Source organism: Leuresthes tenuis, unplaced genomic scaffold (genome assembly GCF_036924035.1).
Source record: "Leuresthes tenuis unplaced genomic scaffold, fLeuTen1.0.hap1 SCAF_4, whole genome shotgun sequence".
Classification (NCBI taxonomy): domain Eukaryota; kingdom Metazoa; phylum Chordata; class Actinopteri; order Atheriniformes; family Atherinopsidae; genus Leuresthes; species Leuresthes tenuis.
The window spans coordinates 11,847,574-11,873,328 of record NW_027325358.1 but is presented as its reverse complement, the minus strand read 5'-3'; the positions used below and the strand labels follow the sequence as shown (position 1 = coordinate 11,873,328).

General features: G+C 39.8%; 2 protein-coding genes across 3 annotated transcripts; one reads left to right on the top strand and one right to left on the bottom strand.

Moving 5' to 3' along the window:
- The first annotated feature begins 1,828 nt into the window (after positions 1-1,828).
- LOC140305640 (centrosomal protein of 95 kDa-like) lies at positions 1,829-13,611 on the top strand. Of its 2 annotated transcripts, none has more exons than XM_072384589.1 (21): positions 1,829-2,027; positions 2,722-2,850; positions 3,442-3,549; positions 3,664-3,774; positions 4,182-4,299; positions 6,320-6,438; positions 6,757-6,986; positions 7,366-7,432; positions 7,655-7,722; positions 7,854-8,047; positions 8,166-8,295; positions 8,802-8,919; positions 9,149-9,360; positions 9,699-9,785; positions 10,391-10,541; positions 11,211-11,380; positions 11,463-11,537; positions 11,628-11,780; positions 12,115-12,261; positions 12,359-12,430; positions 12,657-13,611. In XM_072384589.1, exons 1-21 carry the CDS (start codon positions 2,003-2,005, stop codon positions 12,831-12,833), a joined length of 2,661 nt encoding a protein of 886 aa, XP_072240690.1. In that variant the 5' UTR covers positions 1,829-2,002; the 3' UTR covers positions 12,834-13,611. The 2 variants fall into 2 exon arrangements, with proteins under 2 accessions (XP_072240690.1, XP_072240689.1); XM_072384588.1 differs by having other exon boundaries at positions 4,179-4,299.
- Positions 13,330-24,304, bottom strand: LOC140305641 (uncharacterized). Its single transcript, XM_072384590.1, has 7 exons — positions 24,063-24,304; positions 23,126-23,236; positions 19,262-19,351; positions 18,977-19,070; positions 15,103-15,193; positions 14,938-15,013; positions 13,330-14,850 (listed from the first exon to the last, which is right to left on the bottom strand). The coding sequence occupies exons 1-7, from the start codon at positions 24,284-24,286 to the stop codon at positions 14,601-14,603; spliced, it is 936 nt and encodes a 311-aa protein (XP_072240691.1). The 5' UTR covers positions 24,287-24,304; the 3' UTR covers positions 13,330-14,600.
- Between the last annotated feature and the right edge of the window lie 1,451 nt (positions 24,305-25,755).

Genomic DNA, 25,755 nt, shown 5'->3' with positions numbered 1-25,755 from the left:
AACAACTTGAATGACTTACCCTGTGACCACACAAATTTCTGGATTTGTGAAAAGACTGCTGATTTCTAGGTATTCTAATCCTAATCTAAGGTTTATGTGAACATGTTAACCACTTTCTGCTAAGATGATAAGATAAGAGCATTGCTTTCACAGAAGCTGCAGCTGAAAGTATTCAGACCTCTTCACTTTTTACACATGTTGTGGAACTTTAAATTTAACTGGATATCCCCCAAAAGTCATGTTGTCATGTTGCTGGCTGCACTTACATATATTGCATTTTGACTTGAAAATTTAATTGTAGTTAATAGATTTTCACATGATACTGTCTGACTGTATTGAGTGTCTCTATTTGTTGATTAAACTGCTTACATAAACATGCTTACAAAGTTATTACGTGACTACATTACTTTCTACCCTAAAATCCTCACTATCTATTCATTATTTAGGACTTGATGTAACAATCCCCTAAAATAAGCACTCTCTATGTCAGTGTCAGTACATTATATATAATATCATCAATAGTAGATTAAATCAATTATGATCCTTAATTGTTTTAGATTCTAATATTCGTTTACACTGAACAGTGAGGTATCTATAATTGTATTTGTACCACATGTACTTTTGTACCACAATTATTCCTGAAGAATATCTTATTACCTAATAATTGTGAGGGCATTGCAGATCAGTGAGTTTGAGAGCTCATATTATTTGAGTATTATCACATTCTCCATGATTTGCTGGTTCCACGCCATTAGCCTGCAAAAGATTGTGAAAATCTCCTCTGAAACTATTGGACTTCCACTCAGACTATGTATGACCAACAGAGTCTGAGGATTCTGCATTAGGATCCTACAGGACCCGTCACATACTCTGTTCTAAGCATTTGAGAGCCTTCCCTCAGGACGTCAGCTCTGCTGCCCTGGCTGCAGGACCCAGAGGCCTTTGTTTCCGGGGCTGTCCAGCTCTTCCACTTATGAGTCCCTGCACTGAACAGCTCAGAATATCAGTCGCTGACAATCTTCTATCTGACAATCTCGGCTTCTGTTAAATCATTGTGTATCAAGGTCCTGCCTCATAAATATTTTGAGACTCATTATACATTAGGAATAAAAATGAATTAACCCACCTAAACTACTACTAGCCTCTGATAATTGAATAACTTGCCGTAGAAACCTGTTTTACAGATTTATCGAGAATCACAATCCAGTGACAAAGTGCCAACAGTAAGAACATCTATTGTATTATGAATTAATCAGAATACATATGCATATTTAAACCCTCTTCTGTCCATTCAAATGTCTACAGTTGATCCAAGCTGAAAACTTGAACACAAAATAGGTCAATATAACACATTTGCATTGCTATATTTTAACATAAAACATACACACAACTTTAAAAATCGTGTTTTTTTATCCTAATAGCTTAGTTTTAACCATGTTACTTAATGTCCTGAAAACCTGTGCTGAAACGTGACTAGGAACATTTTTGCAACATGCGTCGAGTGCCTGTAAAGAGACGTGAGACGATGCGAATGAACTGGCACAGGATGTATGCGCATGATCCCTATCCTGTTGTGCGTGAATTAACTTGTGTATGTATATATATGTATATAACAAGAGGCTGAAACTATCTTACCTTATGGGATTTTTGGAATAATCGATCATACATTCTACAGATGATAACATTGTCGTACAAATACGACAATTATCGTACATCTGCCACAACTGAATTGAATTGAATGTAATTGAATATTCAGAAGAACCACTAGGGGGCGACACGGACCAATCTAAATTCATTTCCGGAAACAAAGAGCGAGCTAACATCCAATCAAACGAGAGCTCCGTTTTAAATGTTGGCTGATAGTTCCTTGTCCTTGTTAACAAAAACTACAATACTGACACTAACTATTCGTATCAAGACCGGGATTCTGGACTTCAAAAAACTATTTTGAAGCTAGTCAGTGGTTTTTGAGCTCCAGCTGTCTTCTGTCAACAGTCGTTTCATGGGAACCCAGGAGGGAGACAGAAGTAAGACAGCCGACTCCTCTGTCCGGGTGAAAGCTAACGACACGTAACGCTAACTTACAGCTAGCGCTAGCTACTGAGTGTCTTTTGCTTCCCCATTTTCATTTAACCTGGTATCAGCTACTCATATCGTAGATGTGGTTTTAATGTAAGAATGGTAGGTCACCATTTAACCTGCTCCGACAGTGTTCTTGGGAGCAAAGATTAGCAACGTTAGCTAGTTACTTTTTAAGTTAACTCAACTGGCAAAGTTGCTGTAAACGATCGTAGAGGTGACTCCAATGTTGCAGGTCGGTTTATACAGTAGTTTGCTTTGGTTTACCCGCCCTCAATTCGTGTGTTATTTATTCGATAAAACCTATAAAAGGTTGAATGACAATATAATCTAGTTTTAGATAGCGGTAAGTCTAGTTAGCAGTTGGTGGAAGGGAAGAATCACTCCCCGCTCTTAAGATGAAGTTTGCCGGGCAGTTTCTGTTTGATCAAAGTCATCCCCCAAGAGAGAGCACGAACTTGTTTTGTAAATGTTATCTAAATAAGTTATGTACCAGTAAAAGTCATACACGTAAACATGCTACACTGATGTCAACGTTATGTGGAATACGACGTATGGAAAATGTAGTATAACCAACAGGATTACAGCTGTTATTAACATTACTTAGAAGGCTTTCCTGAACATGTTCCCTTTTCTTTACAGATTGGGTTAATGTGGCAAATGATCTACTCAGCAAGTGTCACATAAACTTGAGGCTGAGGAAGCTGACGGACTGTAATGCAGATGTTTTCATTGCTTTGTATGAAAACATCTTTGGGGAGAAGGTTCCAGGTAATCTATAAAAAGTCTATATAACTGATTTTACAGTCAATTTGGTTAGATTTACCAAATACACACTGTTTCCAGTACCTTGATTTTGATTATTTACTGCTTTCTCATGTGTAGTGATGATAACTTTTGAAGAGTAGCCTAGATGGAATCAATAACATTTTGCTTCTCCCTCGTACTTGCAGACAAAGTGAATAATTTACTTACATTGCCAAATAATGGGTAAAAATAAGCACGATTTGTTGCCATCGCAAGCAAATTTAATTCCAGTCAATATGTTATCAACTCTGAAAATGAACAGTGAGGGTTTAGTGAAGCATGTGATCTTTGGAGTGTGCTTAGTATGTCAGGAATGCATCCAAAGACCAAACATGGCATTATGAAGCTGTTAAAGTCCCTGAGCTTGTTCTTGTATTTTCAAGTACAAGGAAACGGTTTAAATGAAAGCCCAAAGTATTTAAGGAAGTGTGTGTGTGAATGCACGTTTCAGTAAGTTTGGCCTTGTTCATCATATATCCATATTTGACCGTTTAACTGATGTCATGCTCACAGATTTGATTGTTCACATTTGTATGTTTCTATATTTGTGTTTAGATTATATTGCATCACCATGCAGTCAAGAGGATGATGTCCATAATGTTCAGTCTGTGATTGATTCCCTGTCATTGGATTATCTTCAGATCAGTCTCTCACACATTACAGGTTGGGAAAAAACTTTAATTTGTGTCAACGAAATGTGACGGCAAAGTTTTTTTTTTTTTTTTTTCTCTCATTATTTAAATTAGTACAATTCATTGAGTGACTGTATGTTCGCAGGAGAAAATGTTGTCAGAGGGGATAAAGAGTCCATCAAGAATCTCCTGGAAATCTTCGATGGTCTCCTGGAATACCTTAATGAAGAGATTAATGAGGAATCACAGAATAGTGGTAAACTGTCTCTCATTAAATGACCAGATTATATGCATTTTTATCTTGATACGCACTATCTGCAAATCCTAGTAATCTAGCAAAGCTTTCCTAATTTTTTTAAGATGTGTGTGTGTGTATATATATATATATATATATATATAGATAGATAGATAGATTTCAATTAACTGCCCGCTGTTTCAGTGACTGAAAGGCATTTAGAAAAGCCTTACAGTACGTTACAGGAGGGAAATATTTACATATTGTCTTGCATCTTGTTGACTTGACAACTTTATGCGTTTCTTCCTCTTTAAAATTTCAGGAAGCTCATCACATGCTACAATCACAAGTGTTGCTTTTGCTCTTGAGCTTTTCTTTGTTTACTGTTTAGCCCTCTGGGTCAGCTTTGCTGTTCTTGTTTTCAGAAGAATTTAGTGACACTCTCAATGAGGATGAACCTGGTGAAAACAAGGAACCAACAAGTCTTGATGCCATGGAGCGAAAGGAGTCAAAGCTGGAGGGGGCATCTGTGTCATCCAGTGTAGAGTAAGAGCTTGCCTGCACCCCACAAACACTAAGAAACACAAACAAATTCCATCTCATTTGTGATGAATTTAGAGGGGTTTAGGTTTTATAGCGGCAACAAACATACTTTGCTGCTGTGACTTTTGTCAGACTCCTCAGAGATTGACGGGCTTTTAAGATTATTAAATAGTTGCCTTTGTGGAAATGCATTTTTTTTTTTTTGGTTAAAATTGCCTAATTATCAAAACAACTTAAAAGAATAACAACTTTAACTACCCCAAACTGCAGACCGTCAGGCCTTCTACACATTTCTTTATTTCAGTAACTAATTCAATTAACAATGAACCCGATAAGCTGACAAAGATGTGAATGTGAGTTAATGAGAAAAGGAATTTAAGGTATGCTGTTGCTTCTGATTTAACAACCATAACTGTATATGCCATAAAAGTATATGCATTAACTTCATGGCAAATTACCAACACCTCTTCCACCCCACAGTTAACCAGCTGATGAAAATGTGGCTTAAACTTAGTTATCCATTAGGGGGCAAACATAATTAATGACATCAATTTTTATGTCTGTAGTAAAAAAAAAAAAAAGTATAATTGCAGCTGATGTAACAGAAAAAAGTCTAAACATGGCGATTTAAACGTTGCTTTAGTGGATGCATTTATTTCAGTTTAAAAAAATGACAATCATGACCATTTACAAATAGATTTCCAAGTTAAAGAGGTGTACTTCTATGATACACTGATATAAGCTAAGTAGATGAGTAGATTTACACGGTGTACCTTTAATCACCTTGAAGTCCTTTGGAAATAACCTAAAGTAAGTGTAACTAACTAAGAACAAAGTAACTTCGATTCACAGCCACAGACATTCTGCTCGCTTCACCTTTGCTTGTCTGATTGTATTTGCATGTAAAATGAAGGAAGAGAGGTGAGCTTCCACTGTTCTGGCGACCTCTTGAAAGTGAATCGGCCGCAGTTTGTCTGACTCTTTGCTACATTTGGTGTCGGTATAGATGGTCCTGTCTGATTTTTATGCTGTTTGTAAAAAAAAAACTAAAAAAAACAGCGATATAAACTTAAAAAGAGTAGTCTAAGAGTGTTTTTTTTTTTTCCGTATGCAAAAGTTTAATCTATTTTGTAGATTAGAAAATTTAAACAAATTTGAAAGGGTCAAACTGATAATGATTTTGTTTCAAGAGATTTGCAATACCAATACTTTGATGGCATTATGGAAATAACTTTTTTGTGGTTGCACCTACAATATCAGACAAGTTATGCTCTACACCTATTAAATGGGAACTTCGTTATTTTTAAACCTAGACCTTATTTCTGGCATGAAATACATTTATCTACTCACCAAGAACAGTTTGGTAAAAGTTGGTTGCTCAGAGTTGGTGTGCTCTGTAACAGTCGGCTAACTTCACACGTAGTTTGCTACTGATAGTTTTGTGCAACATGGCAGGATATTTATCAGATTGTGACGACGTGGACGAGTGCGATGGACGGCCTTACCGGAGTGAATGAGCTGTGCTGCAGCGACAGGCGTCCATGACGTCATCCCATTAGACCAGTGTGTAGAAAGCCCTCTATAAGCCCCCTGATAGCCGCCAATAACAACAACATTGCAGCTATGAACTAAAAGTGCAATAGTATGCATTCATTCGTCTTAAAGTAGTGGTGAAATAAAGACAGATAATGCATTAGTTAGAGGCTGTATTGTCAATGCCCCGTTCTCTCCCGTTATATGGATATACGCAGATCTCAATAAGTCTAAATATCTTCCAAAGGACACAGACTTTCACCAAACTGCTCTCGGTGAGTAGATGAACGTATTGCATGCCAGAAAATAAGGTCTAGGTTTAAAAATATTTACAGAAAGTCATTTAATCATCATTTAACATGTTTTTGATGCCACAAATGAGTTTTCTTTGTGGAATTTTTACAGAGCAACTGTATGCAGCAGCTTGGCACCAGTAACTTGTCATGGTGCAGTATGAACCTGTGGTAGATTATCTTATTTCCTTTTTCAGATCTGCTTTCCAGTCCAGTAAACAATCCCTCCATTCACTGAATGCGGAAGACTTGGGATCAGCAAGTGAGCTCATTGAGTTGGGAGTCTCTGCACACACATATACTGACAAACAAGACGGTAAAAATACGGCTCATCTTTGCTTCTGATGTTCACAGTGCTTTGGCAAGATGTCTTGTTGTTTTTATGCTCACGACATTAACCACTAAGGCTTCTCCTTTAGGTTTAGTTTATTCTGTGGTCTTGTTCTGTTTTTGTTGATTTATGCATCAGTCAAACCTTCTTGTGCATTTGGTGGAGTAAACAGTTGCTACCTGATCTCTTGTATGATTCTACTGTAAAGCTCAGTAAAATGTAGACTAATTGAAAAATAGGTGTTTTCTAATGATGACTTCAGACATTATTTTATTTTCAATTTGATTTTTGTCATTTTGCAAGGATCAGCTGTCCCTGTCCAGACCTCAGATGCAGTCACTCCTTCAGATCCTGTGGACATTAAGGAACCTCCACAGACTGAACCGATGCACTCAGCTATCGCTTTACAGCCACCACACCAGGGCGATGCCCCGAACGGTCGTGCCGTGCGCCCACAATCGCCCAACCATCTTCATGCAGCTGCAGGCCTCAGTCAGGGGCTGTCAGAGGACGCTGCTCCCGTCTCAACAGAGGTAGCCTTGTAATGCAGTATGATGAAATTGAGTTTTCCTTACATGTGTCAAGTCTTTTTGACATCTAGTCAACATTTCATAGGTAAATCACTGAAAACAGGAATTGCCACAGTTACACAGTCCCTCGTTGTAAAATGACCTGCACTAACATGTAGTGACGTGCACCAGGGGCTCCTTGTCCATCTTAACCTCTGACCTGCTTCTATAACTCGGAACAAATGGGAACACCGACCATGTTGAAACTTTTCAACCATCACTCAGACCAGTCTGTTTTGTTAGTCTTTAGTTGGGTTTCTAAAACTTTTAGAAAGATTAGGCTCATCTTCATCTGTCGTTAATGTTAGTAGTTAATTATTCCTTTGATTTTCTGTTTTCACAGACCTCTAAACTGGTAGCGGAGGCTGTCACCAATGGAATACAGTCTCCTGCACTCTGCCTGTCACCTGGTGAGTATAAAAGCATGCATCTTTGGTATCATTGCTCATTAAATAACAAAGAGCTACATCTTGATGGAAGTGATCATGAATGAAAGTTGGACTTCACAGCGCAGCTAACAGATTTTACAGTTTAACTGATTAACTGATTTAACTGCAGTTTACTGTTAAACTGCTGAGACTGCAGTAAAAGTCTCCAGCAGAATGAGGTGTTGCCTGATGTTTCATTTCCAGCTGTGAGTGAGAAGTCTGTATCCAGCCAGCAAAGGGGGAGGTCAGAGGTCGAGGGGGAGTCAATAGAGGTACGAGAGCATCACGCTTCTCCTTGTGCAAATTTCACAGCAAGTGTATATAAAATTAATTGACATGAATAGTAACATACAGTAGACATGCATTATATCAAATTAATAAAAAGTATTTTACCAAATATCAGCCAACTAATGGAGGTCCCAGGAGGGTCTTATTCCGCACCCAGCCAGATGTGCTCTTCCTCACCCTGCAAAATGAGACGATGACCACCACCCCATCACCACCTGACACTGAGGAGGAAGATGAGGAGGAGGATCTGAGCTATACACAAAGATTTAAAGACAGAGGGATAAGTCACAGACATAGGACGGGCCTTGGGTAAGTCTTTAGAGTTCAGTTGTTTAAATATTATAAAAGTTGGATATCCTCATTAGTCATCTACTACTTTTATGTGAATACGATACGCTGATGCTGTCTTTGATATCACATGCTCAAGCGGTAGCAGGACAGCACGAGAGGGTTTTGAAGAGCCTTTGTCTTACCGCAGACAGAGGAACAAACAAGCAGAGGCAGAGCTGCATCACATATCTGAGAAACTCTCCCATCGACTGGAAGAGCTTGATCAGGTATATATATATATATATATATATATATATATATATGTTTAGTAGTTCCAAGAGGTTAGTCGGATCTCAGCTCATGAATACTTTGTATTCAGTCAAGATTTGTTTTTGCCATCACTGTTTGTGTTTTTTTTCCTGTTGGATCAGTTTTGTAGTGTTGAGGCCCTTACACACTACACATAGGCTTTTTAGGGAGTTCTTGATACACAAAGGGTTCCTATGCAGTTTTAAAAAGTGTTGAATTTAAAATTAGAGTATACCTCAGGTGGAGAATAGATTGTCTTCTAATTATTAGGTTTGCAGTTCAGTCCACTGCCTCTCCATATGCTGAATTGTCTTTGGTAAGCTCATAACAGTTTAACATAGATGCTACAATACTGCAAATAAATCAGGCCAATAAGTTTTTAATATGAAAATGATATTTCTGAGCTGAAAAAAACAACCATCTTGAAATGGAATTGTGTGATAGCTTGTAATGCAGAGAGCTGTGTTCTGTGTAATTCCTCTAGATGCTTAAACAAGTCTTGGGTGAAAGTGGAGAGTCCAGTGAGATCAGAGAGGAGGATAAGCAGTCCCACCACAGTGACAGCATCATGGAGTGTCGGAGGGCTCCCAGACAACACACGGGTACATTCTAGTTTCTTTGCAAGCAGCACATGTATTTTTTACACCATTAATGTTGACCTACAACAGCTTGTCACAACTGTTAAAGGTAATCCTGTATATGCTGCATGAGTGGACTCTGTTTTCCCAACAGTGTGAAATTGCAGGCTGGTTAAAACGTGAAACATACTGAGATGGGTCTTCCTAGAAATCCTGTGAAAAGTATTAAAGGGTGTTGATTTCTAACATTCAGTTTCAGGAACACCTGAGGCCGAACCCACCCAGCGGACGCGCTCCTTGTCGCCCTCCCCTACTCGTGTCCGTCGCTCCTTGAATGGACCGTTAGAGGAAGCCATGGCAGAGGCTTTGAGCCTGGACGATGGGAGGCAAACAAACCTCACAGTGTCTGATCCTTCACGGCGAGGAGAACAACACCACAGGCCGTCTCACAGGAAACGTAGCACGGTATGTTTTTCTGTGTGATATAACGATATGCCTGCGATTCAGTTCCCAGATAATTCATCATGAGTTTCAAATAGATTAATTTAATAACAGCATAACCTCTGCAGTGAAGCACATTAACACTTGCTGTAGTTGGCAGACAGCTCAATAGATTTAAATACTACACTGAATTAATATTTTGTGGACACTCTGGGCTAAGAGTGGTAGTTATTAATCTGTAGAGCCTGTAAAAATGAATCCAGATTAACAAACCTTTTTACTGCTGTGTCATCTCTGACTTGAAGATGAAATTTTTCATGTTGTGTTTGGGAAAAATAAATGACTCTCTTTGATGATATTAGGAGAACAAGGCCTTTGAGGAGTTGAGAAGATACGGAGACAAAGAACGGACAGAACTACACAAGGCACGTCTAAAAGCTCAGAAAGCTGTAAGTTGGTAACATCATTTCTGCTGTAGTACGAGTAAAGTAAGCACACCGCTGTGTCATTGAAAGATCATCCCCAGAAAAAGCAAAAGAAAATCTAAATTCCTTTTCATCATTTTACAGGTTAAACTTGAACACTTTAGTTGGAGGCTTAATAAAAATAAACAAATTAATTAAACAAGAGCAACCAAATAGACTGTATAAGATTAAATAACTTGGTTATAGAAGATATAAAAATATTAATTTAATATGTAAATTGTTTAATTTTAGATTTGATGCCAATCATCAAATTGAGGTGTTTATTATATTAATTGTAACTGTAACTGTTTGTACAAAAACATACAATTGGCTGTTAAACAGTAGAGATTTTCACAAGTATTAACAAGTAAGAACTGTCCAAAATCACATACTGAGGCATTCACTTCTAAGTTGGGCTGTGTCCCTCCAACTTCTGGTAAATATTTCTTGCAAATTTAACTGAAGTTCACAAACCTTCATGTGTGATGAAAGTCTTTCATCAATTAGAAAGTTAAAAGTCTGCTGTGTGCTTCCAAGCATTAAGCAATTTGTTCTAGTGGACTAAAGCTTGAGGGTGTGTGTATGCTTAGGAGCAAGAGTACAGAGAGGCCATTCTAGAGGAGGTTTCCCAAGTGGCGAGGCGGTCGCCAGCCAAAACAAAGACCCAGCACAGGACACATCAGAGCACACATACGGCCGGAGGACAGAGACACCAGGAACCCACCAGGAAAGTTGCACCAAGTAAGTTAAAAGATGTGTTTACTGTGTGGAGTTCCTTCATATTAAACATGTCGCACAGGGATTTTTACTTGGACTGAGGAACAGGCCTGTAGTAATATTTATATCATCATATAAAGTACTAGATACAGGTACAGGAATGTACTTTTAGGCTCTTTAACTCCTTTTCTGAATGCGTTTTCTTTTTTCACTCAGACCATTTGTCTAATTATATCCCCTTTTAATTTAATAGTTATTTTTGTCTGCACTCGTCTTTAGCTCCTAACTTGGCTCTACTGTGTGTGTGTATCACTACCTGTGTGCTCCTTGGTTTTGGTGGCACTTAAGCCTGATGCTAAAATGGACTTATATTAGAGTTACTGACCTGAGTCCAGTCTAATTCTGAACTGTTTGAAGAAGCATTCTCTCTCTGATGGACAGGTTCTTAATCGACTATATAATCAGCAGAGAGGGGCTTGTTTTATTATTAATGAACATTAGCTGCGATTTTTTTTTGGCAAGACTGGACTGCCCTTATCTCATTGTCTTCCATTGTCCCTCAGTGGGACTGTCTTGTTGCAGAAAGAGGGGTTTGTTAGTTCTAACGTTTTTATTTATGCAAGCAAAATAGGTGGGGAATAAACCAATATCGATGTTCTGGTATAAAATGCCCCCATCTCTTTCTCTCTCCAGTGAAAGTGAAGGAGAATGAGCTCCTCCCTATGCTCCGGGAGGAGTTGCCTCACCTTCACATCTCCCCTCATGCCCTCGGTCGGATGTGGGAGCAGCAAATGCAGCAAGTGGACAGACTCCATGCGCTGTCGTCCTCTCACCGTCGGCCTCGTAGCAAACTCTCCAGTCAGGTAGGTCGAATTCAATGAGAGTGCCTGCTGACTCTATCCCTTTTAAAATCTGATCTACATTAAACCGCTGCTTGTGTTTTAGGTGGACGAAGCCCAGAGGAAATACGACCTGCTGTTGGAGCTCGTCCATAAAGATCAGGACCACAGCAGACGCCTGGTGAGCATCGACACACTCACCTGGCACGCTCTGCACTGGAGTGCTTTTCATTAAGGTGATCAGTTGCAAGCTCAAATGTTTATTCTCCAGAGCGATTTTAAGGATCGAATCCAGCAGCAGAAGTCACTACAGAACAAGCTGAGGGAACAGAGGCAGCAGGTCGCCCGCGCCAAGAAGTACCACAGCGAGTACCATGTTCAGCACCGCGCCCGCCTGATGAGGGCTCGCACTAAGGAGGAGAGGGTGGGTAATAAAGGCCGGGCATTACCGTGGCTAATAAACATGCAAATAACAAATACTTAATCACAGTTTTCAGAATTTTTTTCAGGTATGTATTTGTGCTCGATGCTTCCTTAGATCTTAAGCAGACTAAAATGAATGTATTGAAAGAAAGTGAAGTGAGACACTTTTATCAGACTACAGCTAAAACTTTACAAACTACAGGAACTCATTTCATCCATCTCCTCTTAAAACCAAACATCATTTGTCAAGTTTGCAACCTATCTTATAAAGTCCTTGGCTCCAAATATTTGCAAAGATGACTGTATGACCCAGTTGTGGTTGTGTGTATTTTTAGATGTTCCGGCAGCTATTCGAGGAAGGTTTGGAGTTACAGAAGAGTCGGTTAAGAGAGCAGAGGGCTTATGCCAAGGAGCAGCGACTGGAGCATCAGAGACAACACCAGGATCAGATAGAGTCCTTGGAGAACTACTACAAAGATCAAGTGAGCCACAAACACAGCACAGCCGCACGTACTTCTGTGTAGTTTCAAAACTGACTGCTGATTTCCATGAGTCACATTACATGCTTTTCTCTCTCAGTTTTCACTACTAGCAGAAAAACTTGCACAGGAGCGGGAAGAGATCCAGGTTCGGAAAAAGGCTCAAGAAAAAGTAAATCGTTTTCATTTTAAAATTTGACTCTAGAAATACACGTTATCGCCGTATCTGACATGAATAAAATATTCCAAGTGGTTTGCCTTGCAGTCCAGCAGAGGGCAAGGGTTTTAAGATTCCCCTCACTGTATTGTGACAACAAATCTGAGGATTTGCCATTGGTTTAGTCACCTAAATCTCCTAAAGAAAGTTTTCAAATACGTCCATCATTTTATATTTACAGGCTCTGTTAAAGATGAAGCGAGAGCTGCGTTCCCGGATGGAGCGTGAGATCGGTGAACTGCAGAGAATCATCGTCCAGAACGATGAAGACGACCATTTCCAGGACCTGGAGGTCCAGAGGCTGCGTAATCGGGTCCACATGGCTTCCTTCCAGTACAACACCAGCTACCTGCACTGACGGGGAAGCTGCACACGTTTTGTTCAAAATAAAGGCTGGTTACCGTCAAAGGAAAGAGCTGCACTGGACCTCAGCTGTTCATAACTAGGGGTACGAGAATCTGATGCATGAACAGTCTCCTCGAGCGCTTTTCTCCAGAGATTTTGCACAGGAGCAGGAAATTTACATTATGAGACCTCACACAATCCTGACTGCTGATTTTTAATGAACTGAACACAGTAACAAAATGTAGCTTTTTGCTAATTTAGCTAAATCTTCCTCCCACCTCAGCTGCTACACCTGAACTTAAGACACCTTGGACCAAGTCCCCCTTTTTCCTTGGGTTGAAGAAAATAACGAAGAATGTTCTAACTCCCTGACTGTACAGGAAATGTGTGCTCATTGTAAATTGTTTCTCTTGCCAAAACAAAAAAAACCAGATGCAAAGTTGCTTTGTATGAATGTTACACTGACAAGACTTACTAGACCTACTAGACTTTTTACTTTTCCATGAGATGTCTTCCTTTAATGTTTTAACCATGCCAGTGGATTATTTATTTAACTTTAATGTTTTTTAATTGAGCTGGTGTGATCTGATCACCAAGGGTAACGATAATCAGTCCGTCGCAACTTCACCGTAACCTCTGCTTCATTGTGATTGTTTTCCACTCCCAACATGACCTTAAAATATGAGTTTTGGACCATTAGACCGAGGGTCCGGTTCATTTAAACACTATCTGACATTGTGAACATACATCTGCCCTGTCAACAACCATTAAATGTGTCGACTCACTCTTTATTGCAGGTTTAATGTGTCAGTGAATTGCATGAGGTACAAATTTTAGTGTTTAAAGATTTAGGGTTGACAAAAAGCATCTAAAACAATAGAATAAATTGTTACTTCCAGGAAAAGTTGAAGGTGAAAAATGGTTGTAGCGGGGCTTAAAACAGTTTGGCTTATCTCAGTTTTATTCATACAGCACAAAGTTCACAGAGAAGACTTGACAAAGAAACCTAACATTTCCTTTTGAGAAAGGATTTAGCATCAACTGGGAGGGAAATAAAATCCCACTCACTTTAGAACAGGAAGAACCCTCCAGCAGAACCAGGTAAAGCAGCCATCTGCCTGAACAGGCTGGAGTGAGGGGTCAGCAGGAGAGAAAAGCTCAACATTTACTTCACAATACAGCTGAAAACTGGAGGAAGTGAAGAACATTGTTCCAACCACCAAAGAGAGATTATCTGGAAACTAAAGTTGACTGGTGACTAGTCTGAGTCCATTTACATCTGTATCAAATTGTGAAATGTACATGAGATTCAGTCCACAGGTAATAGGTGCCAATGAAAATGTTCGTATCTATTCAGCATCTCTTAATCCAAATAACCCGTTAAACATGTCACTGGTTAAGGAAAACAACACCTGATGGGCGGCTGTGCGTCAGCTTTAAATCCCTTTTTGCTGGGGGTAAACTTGCCACCGTTTCTAGCTTTTGCTACACTCATACATAAGCAGGACAGGGAATTGGGGAAGGTTTCATCTTGTTTTGGGGAGACTCAAGAATGAGGACTACAATTTAGATGTGAGAACTCTACTGCAGTCAATACAATCACTGCCACCTTAGCACAACATGCACTGATGCTGCAGTCGTTTGTTAACCTGGATCATCAGCAAATGAGTGGAGTGGAAACATAAAGGCACTTGTGGTTCTGTTGTAATCCAGAGAAAAGCAGCAGAACTTAAGTCCAACTGCTTAATCTGCTGTAGGCTATGGGTTAAACTTGAATCTGTCAACTAGTATTGCTGCTTGGCGACATTGCCGAGTTCTGCCCGTTGATCTGGGAGTCACTATCGTCTTTGTCATAGTCCTCATCTGATAGGTTGGTCCATTGAAAGTGATGCTGACAGAAGCAGCATGTCTGATTAACGATGAGCTTTAGTCCTGTGACATGTTTTCTGACTGTGCACTGTCGGTTGCATTTCCGGCATGACTTGAAGAGCTCCAGGATGCACTCTTCATCGACGATTAACTCCGAGGAGCTGAAGGAGAAAAAGCTGTCAGGAACAAAGGAAATACTGTGCAAATCGAGGTTACATGTTAAAGATTGTAAGATGTTTTTGAAGTACCTTCCTAAATCCACCATGTAGCGTCCATCACCCACGCTCAGTGAGGTGTTGAATTCTTCATCCTCATCTTCTTTAACTGTGTGAAACCATTTCGAACAGTTACATCTTTCCTGTAGACGAGTCGCCTCTTTTTGCCAGAGTGAGACTAATGCGAGGTTGACTCACCTCTATTTTCTTTGTTTTCTGACTTTGTTAATCTAGTCTGCTCGTCGTGGTGTGCTGACCTTTGACAAGTGGCATCCTTTTTCTGGAGCTCCTTTAAGACAAGGAACAGACACCCATCAGAGAGTTGAGTGGAAACAGGCAGCTTTTTAAAGGGGAACTCCAGTATTTTTAAACCTAGACCTTATTTCTGGTATGAAATACGTTTATCTGCTCACCGAGAGCAGTTTGGTGAAAGTCTGCGTCTTTCGGAAGATATTTAGATTCCTCGAGATCCATATAAAGGAGTGAACATGGCATAGACGATGCAGCCTGTAAATAAGGCATTATCCGTCTTTATCCGTCTTTATTTCACCAATACTTTAAGACTAATGAATGAATGAACGCCTCTGGAAACTTAGTGTTCTGAGACGGTCGGCTAACTTCATACAGAGTTTGCTACTGCTAGTTTTGTTAAAAAATGTTAGCATATTTATCAGTTGTTGACGACTTTGAGTAGGATGGACGTCCTTACCGTTTTGAGCCAGAGAATACAGACGAGGAGCTCCTGGAAAGGAGGATGCAGAAGCAGAGAGAGGAACAGCTGACCAGAGAACAACAGACCGCTGCACGTCCGCGAATCGATGCTAACTGATGGTGTACTTGTCGACGTCTGCCTATGCCAACAGAGGAATGACTCTGTGGCTCCGAGTGGGATTTGAGGCCAGGAGACACACGTCTGGATGTCTCCAGCAATGACTGTTTCACAACTGCCGAGGATTTCTCTGTTTTGGTCGTCCTGGTTATTTTTATAATAAAGTGATGAAAATGTCCTGGTTTTCACTATTTGTCATGGGACCATGCAGGAGTGGGAGCCCCCACCGGACCAAGGGACACCCCTCACTAGACCGACTGACAAAGCCCCCCACCCCTCACTGGACCAACGGATATTCCACCGTTTTGTACTTTCAGATATTATACACTGCTCCATGTGCACGGGTTATAACCTAATAATATCATTATACTGCTTCAAAAGATATGCATTACCTCCACTGTGTCTGTTGTGCCTTCTGCAACCATCGGGACGGCATTCTTCCTGAGGATCAGACGCCGTGTTTTCTGGCCTTCTTTCTGTGCCTTTTGGGGGAAAAAGTCTTCTAGAGCGAAGTGAGCACCGCAAACCCGATAATCTGCACGCTTCAATGCTACCACTTCGGTCTTCAGGTCTATTTTCAGCGCAATTAACCAGAGCTTTAGTAAATTCGGGTCACGAAAAGGAAGACCGTGAAAGCTGAACTTCGTCCAACTAGTCATTTTGTTTGGACAACTTGGAAAGACGCAAGCACGAACCATGTTACCAGCAGTAGCTAACTCCGTGTGAAGTGACCGACCGCATAGACATTATAAAGATTAGACGCCGCATCGACCGCTGGGGCGCGAGAAATACGGCCGCCATCTTGGACCGGTCATCAGACCCATAGACAGCACAGTATATAAGATACTAGAGCACTGTATTCCTGTGCAAATCAGCGGACGATTGCGAACATGGGTCGGGGGATTACTTTTCACAAGTAAGATTCAACAGTGTTATTGGTTGTATTTTCAGAATAGAATATTATTGTACTGTATTTATATCCGCCACCGAAATCGCAGCCAGCAAACGTTAAGCAAGGCTATGTTTATAGCCGGTGTTCACTCGGCTAGTAGGCCAGTGTATTTCAACTCCGGTCCTCGGGACCCACTGCCCTGCATGTTTCCCTCCTCCACCACACCTGATTAAAATGATCAGCTCATCACCAAGCTCTGCAGTGGCCTGATAAAGAACCATTAATTTGAATCAGGTGTGTTGGAGGAGGGAAACATCGAAAACATGCACGGCAGTGGTCCTGAGGACCGGAGTTGAAAAACACTGTATTAGGCTAACTGAGACTTTATAAATCATATATTCCATAACACGGGCTTAGATTGAATAAGCTTGACTAACTTTTTAAAAAGTCTTCGTGTTGACTTTCTCGAATCTCCCGTTTTTATTTTTCTTTGTTTTTTCAAAGACAAGGATATGAGGAAGAAGTGGGAAGGATTCAGTGCAAGCGAGTCCTAAGGCTACATCACATTGCCAAACTCACCTCTGTTGACCTGCAGAAAGGGAGCACGAGAAAGAAGCTCTGCAAACAGTCCATTTTCAGAGCTTTTAGATCATTTAAACTTTCATGATCAACTTTGTGTAAATATGGTTTGGTGCGGGTGACGTCATGTTCTTGTGTTTAACTTGAAAATTTACATTTCATAGGATTTCTCCATCATCCATCTGTCTGTCTGTCTTTTCTGATATATATAGATTTTCATTTATTTCAGAGAGAGTAATTAAATAAGAATTAATGTAAATTATTCAATGTAATTGTATTATGATTGAATTGTATTTCGGTATGTTTTGCTTTCGGCAACAATGGTTGATACCATTCATGCCAATTTGAATCAATCTTGATATAGATTAAAATTTTTTCTAATGTATGTAGACATAGATATTATGTATATGTTATATATAGATAGTTATTATATAGATATTAATTTTTTTCTGATATACAACTTCTCTCTATTGTGTTTTATCTTATATAAAGTATTATTTATTCATTTTTCAACTTATTAAAATAGCTGAGTAGTACACAATCTGCTTCTCTATCATATATTAGTATTTTCATATGTGTGTAAGCGTATTATATTTCATGTGTCTTTTGCAAAATAGCCTACCTATCATACATACCATATATCACATACCAGAATATTCTATTACTGTTAAGCCTAAAATACGCTGAATCGTGTGTCCGGTATCATGCCTACATGTATGACGTTTGCAGAAAAAAAACCTGTGAAAATCAGTATTGTATTCAGCGAGTTATGATTGATTTAATACGATGACACTTCATTGCGCCTGCCAGACAGATTACACTGAGTGGAGCGGGTGACCGGTCCAAGATGGCGGCCCCACGGCTCGTCTACGCCAATAGGCAGCAGCGGTCGATGCGTCGTCAATTGTTTATGTCTATGACCGACTGTCTCAGAGCACGGAGTAAATAAAAGCTTGTGTCGATGACGTCATCCAAGTAGACGCCTATGTAGAAAGCCCCCTGAGCCCACCTATTTCCCTGGAGGACAACAGCATGGAAGCTATAAGCTAATATTGCAATAGTCTGCGTTCATTCATTCATTAGTCTTAAAGTATTGGTGAAATAAAGACAGATAATGCCTTATTTACAGGCTGCATCATCTATGCCATGTTCACTCCTTTATAAGGATCTCGAGGAATCTAAATATCTTCCGAAGGACGCAGACTTTCACCAAACTGCTCTCGGTGAGCAGATAAACGTATTTCATGCCAGAAATAAGGTCTAGGTTTAAAATACTGGAGTTCCCCATTAACATTTAGGACTTTATAATTAAAAATAATGATTTCTAGGGGAAAAAGAAGTTTCGTTCAGCAACCAAAGTGGAAATGTTGAGCTTATTGCATCACTTTAATGTGCATGAGAGAAAACAAAAAAACTGCTCCATTTTCTAACATAAAATCAAACAGCCTACATTTACTTTATTTAATGTATTGACTATAAATACCACAAAATTACCATTTAAAATGTTTCAAAAGTGTAAAGTGAGTTCTTCAAATTGTTCTGTCTACAGGGTCAAAAACTCAAATGTTTACAATAATTTACTATAGATAAAAGTACTTGTACTCATACATTAAGGTAGCAGAAAAATAGTTTTTTTTTTAGCTAAGAAATTTTTAATTTTTAAAAAAAAGAATAATACAATAAATTAATTGACAAAATAGTTGGATTCTGGCTATGGATCAACCGATGGACTATTTGTATTCCTAAAAGAAAGCTCAGACGTTCAGATTTACCTCCTCTATTGTTGAAGGCTGTGTAGAAGGAGCTGTGTCCTGCTCAGCTTCGTTTGATGAACTCATTGTAAACGGGTCTTCATGCACACCTTTACTAAAAAAAACAAAAAACGGATACATTGGTTTAATAATGATAATTCTGGGTTGTCTGTTTTTTAGTATTTGTCACAATTACTTAATTGTTAAAAGTACAATATAATGAAGGATGTGATTGTTTATCAGACAGAAAATCAGTAATAAGGAGGAAGGACTCGGTATAAAACTTTTACACACAGGCACTCTCACCAGCTGTCAGTTGAAGGGGGCCGATTAGAGCGAATTTGCGATTTGGTCTGAAAATGACTGCAACGACACATCAGTGCGGACACACACAGTCTGAAGAATTAAAAACACACATACACAGGAGACTTAAGAGCTGAAATGGGCACAACTGTTTGGTCAATTTATTATTTTTGGCAAAGTAATTCAATTTCAATCTCAGGCAGGCGAGTTCACCTTAGGAACGTTCAGCCTTTTTACCACCCCCCCCCCCCCTTTTTCCTGCAATCATCATCTTATTGTCTTATGAAAAACAACAGAAAGGAGCAAGAATTTGTGTGTAGGCTTGTGTGAGTGAACAGAGAAAGTTTCTACAAGTCTGTCATCGTTGTCACAATCAAACCTGGAAGCAACCATACAGAGAATGTGGAGGTACATCACACAGTGCTGCATGCTCACCCAAAACGTCCATTTACACCATTGTTGCTGGGTCAGATTTAGTCTGGATTGGATAAAAATCACTATTAAATCTAGCAAAATCCAACCCCCTTATTTCACTGCTAATGGATCTAATGTAACAAATTATAATACATTCAGCAATGTATTAATTTTAATGGAGTCATGGTCAGAGTTACTATTGATACTAAGTATATGTTTTAATATTAAAACCAATTCATTTCTACAGGCAGTGGATAGACTTGTTTAAAATGTGGTTATGAGACTTGAAATCAAATGAGATATGTTGATAGAGGATTACATTGAGTGTTGAAACACCACCCAAAAGTGAGGTTTTTGGACACAAAAGACAGCTTTAGAGTTTCTCAGCAGTTAACGTCAAATGTGGCTGCTTTCAGGCTGGCTTTGTTCCTGAACTTGTCATCAACAACAACAAAAAAAATGGGACAGATGACCTACAATGTGCCAAAATTAGTTTGGGTGCAGGTTTGTCATTATTATATAAAACTGCTTTTTAGGGGAAGCATTGAAAAATGAGGAATTCTGACTTTTCTATGCTTTTTCCTAAACCTACCTGTGAATCCATCACGTTAATATAAAATACGGAGGTTGGATTAGCGCGATTACAAGTTCAAGACGCACAAAGTTATTCATCTCGTAAATGTCGCGATAACTTCAGATTTCCTTCAAATTTCTCAGGGTACAAAATCTGCCTGGGTACAATATAAAGTGCAACACTAAAGCATAAATATGATGATTCGAGTACCGTCCTCCATCAGATACCGACAAATGCCGGGAGCCACACATCAATGTTGGCACTAAAAACTAAATAAGAGCTGAAACTACATAAACACAGCATTCAATGCACACGGAGAGAAAACTAACACGAGTTTGCTGTTCAGAGAACTAAGTAAAGCTGAGAGATGAGTTTCTAGCTTAGCTAACTAAGGAAATGACGTTACGGCCTTTGGGTTGTACGTCCAATCGAGACGTTCCCGATTAATTACCATCTGCTTTTAGGTGGCCGATAAAAAATACAGCGAACAGCACAGGCAGAACTGTTGTATGGTTCGCTTTGTTGAAGGGTTTGCAGACTGTTGAGCAGCTCCAGTGCAGAGAGGAAGAGATCATCAGCAGCACCACAACGCTCCTGCTGCTCCAGCTAGCTAACACCATCACAACTCTTAGATTCCCGAAACGCAACACACCACCTCGGTCACCAACCTTTTTATCAAGCACAAACAGAGGGACTTAAGCATCCGTTTGGAAGCTACCGCTGGAAAGCCTAAGTCCAACCTCGGGAGGCGTTCCAGCTAATTCGTTCAACCGGAAATTCGAAATTCCGACTTCCCATTGAACACACCATGACACATGTGTTCTACCAATATACTAATTTCATGATGACAGCCCAAACCCAGAATCTAATAACACTTAAATGACTGTTCCTGCTGGTAAACTTAGCTGTTGTGGTTAAGTCAATTGTTAACTGTTGTATTTCCACGAATCCTGAAAGCTGCTAAATCCCTTCATTCTGTGGGTGAGCTCTGCACTGAAATTACAGATGAGTGAACATCATAGTTAAGCTAACTAAGGTATAAATATTTCTCATTATGATATTGATAACTACTACAGAAGTTATTTGTTTTCTAGATTTAGGGTCTGTTTACATGAACATTTTACAGGCTGAAACTTCTCTGAGGGGCAATAGGCTTTAAGAAAAGATTAAGAAAAATAAGTGTGCTTGTGCTAGCAGGTACTTCTGGGTGCATTTCAACTGAAATTAGGCACCATTTGTCTCACAAAATAAACAAAGTTGATTGTTTTTTTTAAAAAAAACCTCACCGTACTTACGTATTCAACCAGAAAAAGTCAACCAATTTACGTTAGAATGCTATCAAATATAACCCTACGTTTGTTCCACTCAGTGAACGTGACGCTGAAGTTGGCCTCCATTCTCAAATTAAAAGGAATATGTATAAAGAGCAACTTGTTTTTTTTTTTGCATGTAGATCACCCTGAACTCAGTCCTTTACCCCCAAAAAAGACTGATTTTTTTCTCTTTCTTTCTCTTTTTTCACACTACTGGGATGCGAGTATGCGTATGATGCGTAAGCGGCATGATTAACAAAGAAATTAAAACAAAAAAATTCATCCAAACAATGACAGAGCAACATTTACCTGGATTCTACTCCACTGACCTCTTCTTTTCCTTTGCACAACAACTGAACATCTTTATCCCTAAACAAATGTAATGACAATGGATGTATTAGTTTCACAACTCTTAAAACCTCCACAAATAAATGAAATGTTTTAGAGAAAAAAGTTTCAAATAGCAAAATGCCAATCCAACATTTACAGAGAGACACAATGTGCCACTAAACTAACGGCCAAACAACAAAAACACATGAGCACTGGGCGTGCCACGAAAACACGACAGAGGTGTTCACAAGTCATTCTTTGCAAGTCTAAGTCAAGTCTCAAGTCTTTGAGCTAGAGTCCAAGTCAAGTCTCTCGCCAACAAATAAATCAAATTCAAATTTTTACCTTAGAGCTGCACAAACCTCCACATAGAGCACTATAAAAATGTATCAATTGTAGGTTCAGTAAATAGAATACGGCAAAGTGATTCGAAGAAACACATAGGCCTACAAATAATTATTTCAATTACATAACTGTATTTTCTTCAAATAATATCATTATCATTATAATCTGCTTGTCAATCAACTTGCTGTAAACCAATTTGAACCACACTGCTGTATGAAAGGTGCTATATAAATAAAGTTTGATTATCACGTAGCTATGCTTTTACTAGTCTACATAGGCTAACTTTTTACAGATTGGGTAACACTATGGAGACTGTAACTTAAGACAATGTCATAGACTAATATTCTGACGCATCCTATACCTGGTAAAATGTTAACCCAGTCTGTCACATATGCCAACAGCAAATATGCAATCTGCCTAGTAATGCATCAAATGTATGATACCGAAGATGTGCGCTTCACACATGGTGCATGACGTGACGTTGGCGTTCATCTAGCTCAGAGCCACAGATCATACAAAATGATGAATGATTAATGATAGATGAATGAGACTAATAATAATAACATGACATAAAGGTTGTTTGCGAGTCTCGAGTTGAAGTCACAGTTTAGTGAGACTTAAAGCTGCAGTGCGTAACGTCTGTTGCCCCCGAGAGGATTTCTGCGTTATTACAACGATGCGGCCGGAACCTCAATATGAGGTATGGCCCGGTGTAACCCTCCCCACCACTGTATGCGATTGAACAATATTTTAATGCTTTTTTGAAGAACAGTCTACACATATAGAAATGTCATGTGTGGATATTTACAAAACAAGAGAGCTATACAGCTACGAATTCAGGCTATATGTTGGTTTTGGGACACACACTCACACAGACACAAACTACTGTACCTTTGAGATTCAGTGTCATTGCTGGAAAGTGATGGGGGAGGAGGTGGGTGGATATTTCTGTCAGTCTTCATGGGGGTTGATGATAATGGCCCCTTAGAGTACTTTTCGTAACTGTAATGAAAATAATGTAATTTGTAAATTCTGTGTTTAGTGTAGCTCTCCGTGGTACCGTGAAATGCACATCACACACAGCAACACTCACCAGACACAGCATACACAGCACGGTAGACAAAATAACACTGGCTACACAATGTCTACAGCTCCTCACGTTACAGGAGTAACACTCGCGACTCACCGCATGCTCCTCGTCACTGTACACTGACTGTACCCCCCCCCTCCTGCTTCTCTTGCCCTGCTTCTCTCTCCCTCCCCTCAGTCTTCTCTGCGCCTAGCCTTTGAACCGTGTACAACACGTTTAATGTCTTTACGTTCGTTGCAAAATATCCCAATTAAAAATCAGTAGGAGAGTAAGCAGTTGTGTTTCGTGTTATTTTGCTCAATTTTACATACATAACATAACAGCTCGGAAAATAAACAGCTTATGAGCTAACGACCGGAGATTTCACTCAGCAGTACGTGAGTGCGCATGCGCGTATAGAAACACAACGGTTGCTATGGCGATCGGTGCGTTTGGTTTGATTTAATGTAATAGTACCGGCAAGAACTACTTTCACCCCTGCTTACACCGACTGCAGCTCCGTTGTGTCACGGCTCCGGAACAACAGGCAGGCAGCCATCCCTGCAGTAAGTTACACACAGCAACGGGCTACACACCTTGTAACTTACTGCTCGTTAGGCTAAGTTAGACAATGCGGCGAACACCAGGCTGCTAACAATACACTACATTCATAGCACCATTTCCAAGGAAACAATAAAGTACTCGGTCCAGTACATGTAACAGCAACATATTCTGCTCGTAATGAACAGGATCACTTACTTATCCAACAGTATCAGGGCAACATCGGTGTCTGACCTCAGTCCTATCTCCTCCTTCAGGGCTCTCCATCGAGGAAAAGCGACACCGATGCAAATTCTGGTTAGCCTTCTCCTTTTGTCACTCTCTCTCTTCGCCAACAGACCTTCTGCAGAACGGGAAGGCCTTTTCTTTTTAGTGCGATCCACTTCTGAACCTCTTGGTCGCTTTTTCAGGTTCTCCGCCATGTTGCTTCTAGCAGCACTCTCTTACCCCCTCCCTTCTTGTTGTCAGGTAAAACCGAGTAGAATGCGTCATTTCCTGTGCGCCAGCTCGGGAATGTCGCCCAGCGACACCAAATACAAATACTGAAAAATACCGCGAGGTGGAGCTGAACTGCTTAATGAGCGTTGTATCACCCCCTCTTGTAGTGGCTTGGGTGAAAAGACTATTTATAGACATTGTGAAGTTAGGCACTACAGCTTTAATTTCAACTTGAGTCCGAGTTGCGAGTCCTCAGCTCTGGAACATGACACAACTATCAAGTCTCAAGTGAAGCCAATGTGGCAAACTGGTGTTAGAGATTAACTGGTGTTTAGATTAATTGATGAGTCCTGGGGCAAAAGGTGTGGCTTTTCAGGACCCAGTGTAAACATTTTGATTACAGACAGCTTCCTTTTTTAAGCAAAACATCACAAAACGCATAATTCACCTTAGATTTGGGAGGCTTATTACAATATTGGTAATCAAAACAACAATCAAGATTAAAAGCTTCCAATCCATATGGTTAGCCACAATCAGGGAAAAGTTGCAAGGTGCCGTCGAGTTATTTTCCCACAGAAATTCCCAGTGAATAAAGTCAAGCATGATACAAATGGTTTAAGGAGGGAGGCGGGATTTCCTTTTATCTTTCTCTTCAGGTGCTGGTGGCCCTGTAGGGCATTTAAAGATCTTCATCAGGAGGCTGAAATAACTGGTAGATCTGCTCCCTTAAACGTGCACAGAAAACCAAGACAAACTGCATTTTATCGAGTTCATAAATAGCTTTTTCTGCATTTCGTTAGCAAACAAATGTCGGGATGCAGCGTAGAAACTGAGGGAAAGCCAAAATCATTTCCTCCACCGTGTGTCGTTTTAAAGCAACAGTTAGATTTCAAGATGACACACATCAGAATCTTTAGAAAAAAAAAAAGTTATTCTCTGAAATGCTGCAGCCAGAGTTCTGTCGAGATCTCCAGGTTAACTTCTCTTCATTGGGTCTCTGTTAAATTCAGAATATAATTGAAAATTCTTCTACCAATTCTCCTCACATATAAAGCTCTTAAGGACCAAGCTCCATCATATCTTAAAGATCTCATAGTTATATATTTTCTCTATAGAGCACTTTGCTGTCAGACTGCAGGTTTACTCGTGCTTCCTAAAGTCTCTAAAAGTAAAATGGGAGGCAGAGGCTTCAGTTATCAGGCCCCTCTCTATGGAACCAGCTGCCAGTTTGGGCTAGACATCCTCTCTACCTTTAAAATTAGACTTAAAACTTTCCATTTTGACAAAGCATATAGTTAGGGGCGGCTCAGGTGACCCTTAAATACCCCATAGTTATGCTGCTGTAGGTTTACATTGCCAGAGGACCTCCCATGATGCACCTTTCCTCACTCGGCAGTCCTCCATGAGTTGGTTCTGATGGAGGTTTCTTCCTGTTAAAAAAATTCTTTTATCT

Coding starts and splice junctions, on each gene's coding strand:
- LOC140305640 (XM_072384588.1), top strand. CDS start 2,003: ATGGGAACCCAGGAGGGAGACAGAA. Junction 4,300..6,319: donor TCTGTGTCATCCAGTGTAGA/GTAAGAGCTTGC, acceptor TTCCTTTTTCAG/ATCTGCTTTCCAGTCCAGTA. Junction 10,542..11,210: donor CACCAGGAAAGTTGCACCAA/GTAAGTTAAAAG, acceptor TTCTCTCTCCAG/TGAAAGTGAAGGAGAATGAG.
- LOC140305641 (XM_072384590.1), bottom strand. CDS start 24,286: ATGGCGGAGAACCTGAAAAAGCGACCAAGAGGTTCAGAAGTGGATCGC. Junction 23,237..24,062: donor GCCCTGATACTGTTGGATAA/GTAAGTGATCCT, acceptor TTTTCATTACAG/TTACGAAAAGTACTCTAAGG. Junction 15,014..15,102: donor AGAAAACAAAGAAAATAGAG/GTGAGTCAACCT, acceptor GGTTTCACACAG/TTAAAGAAGATGAGGATGAA.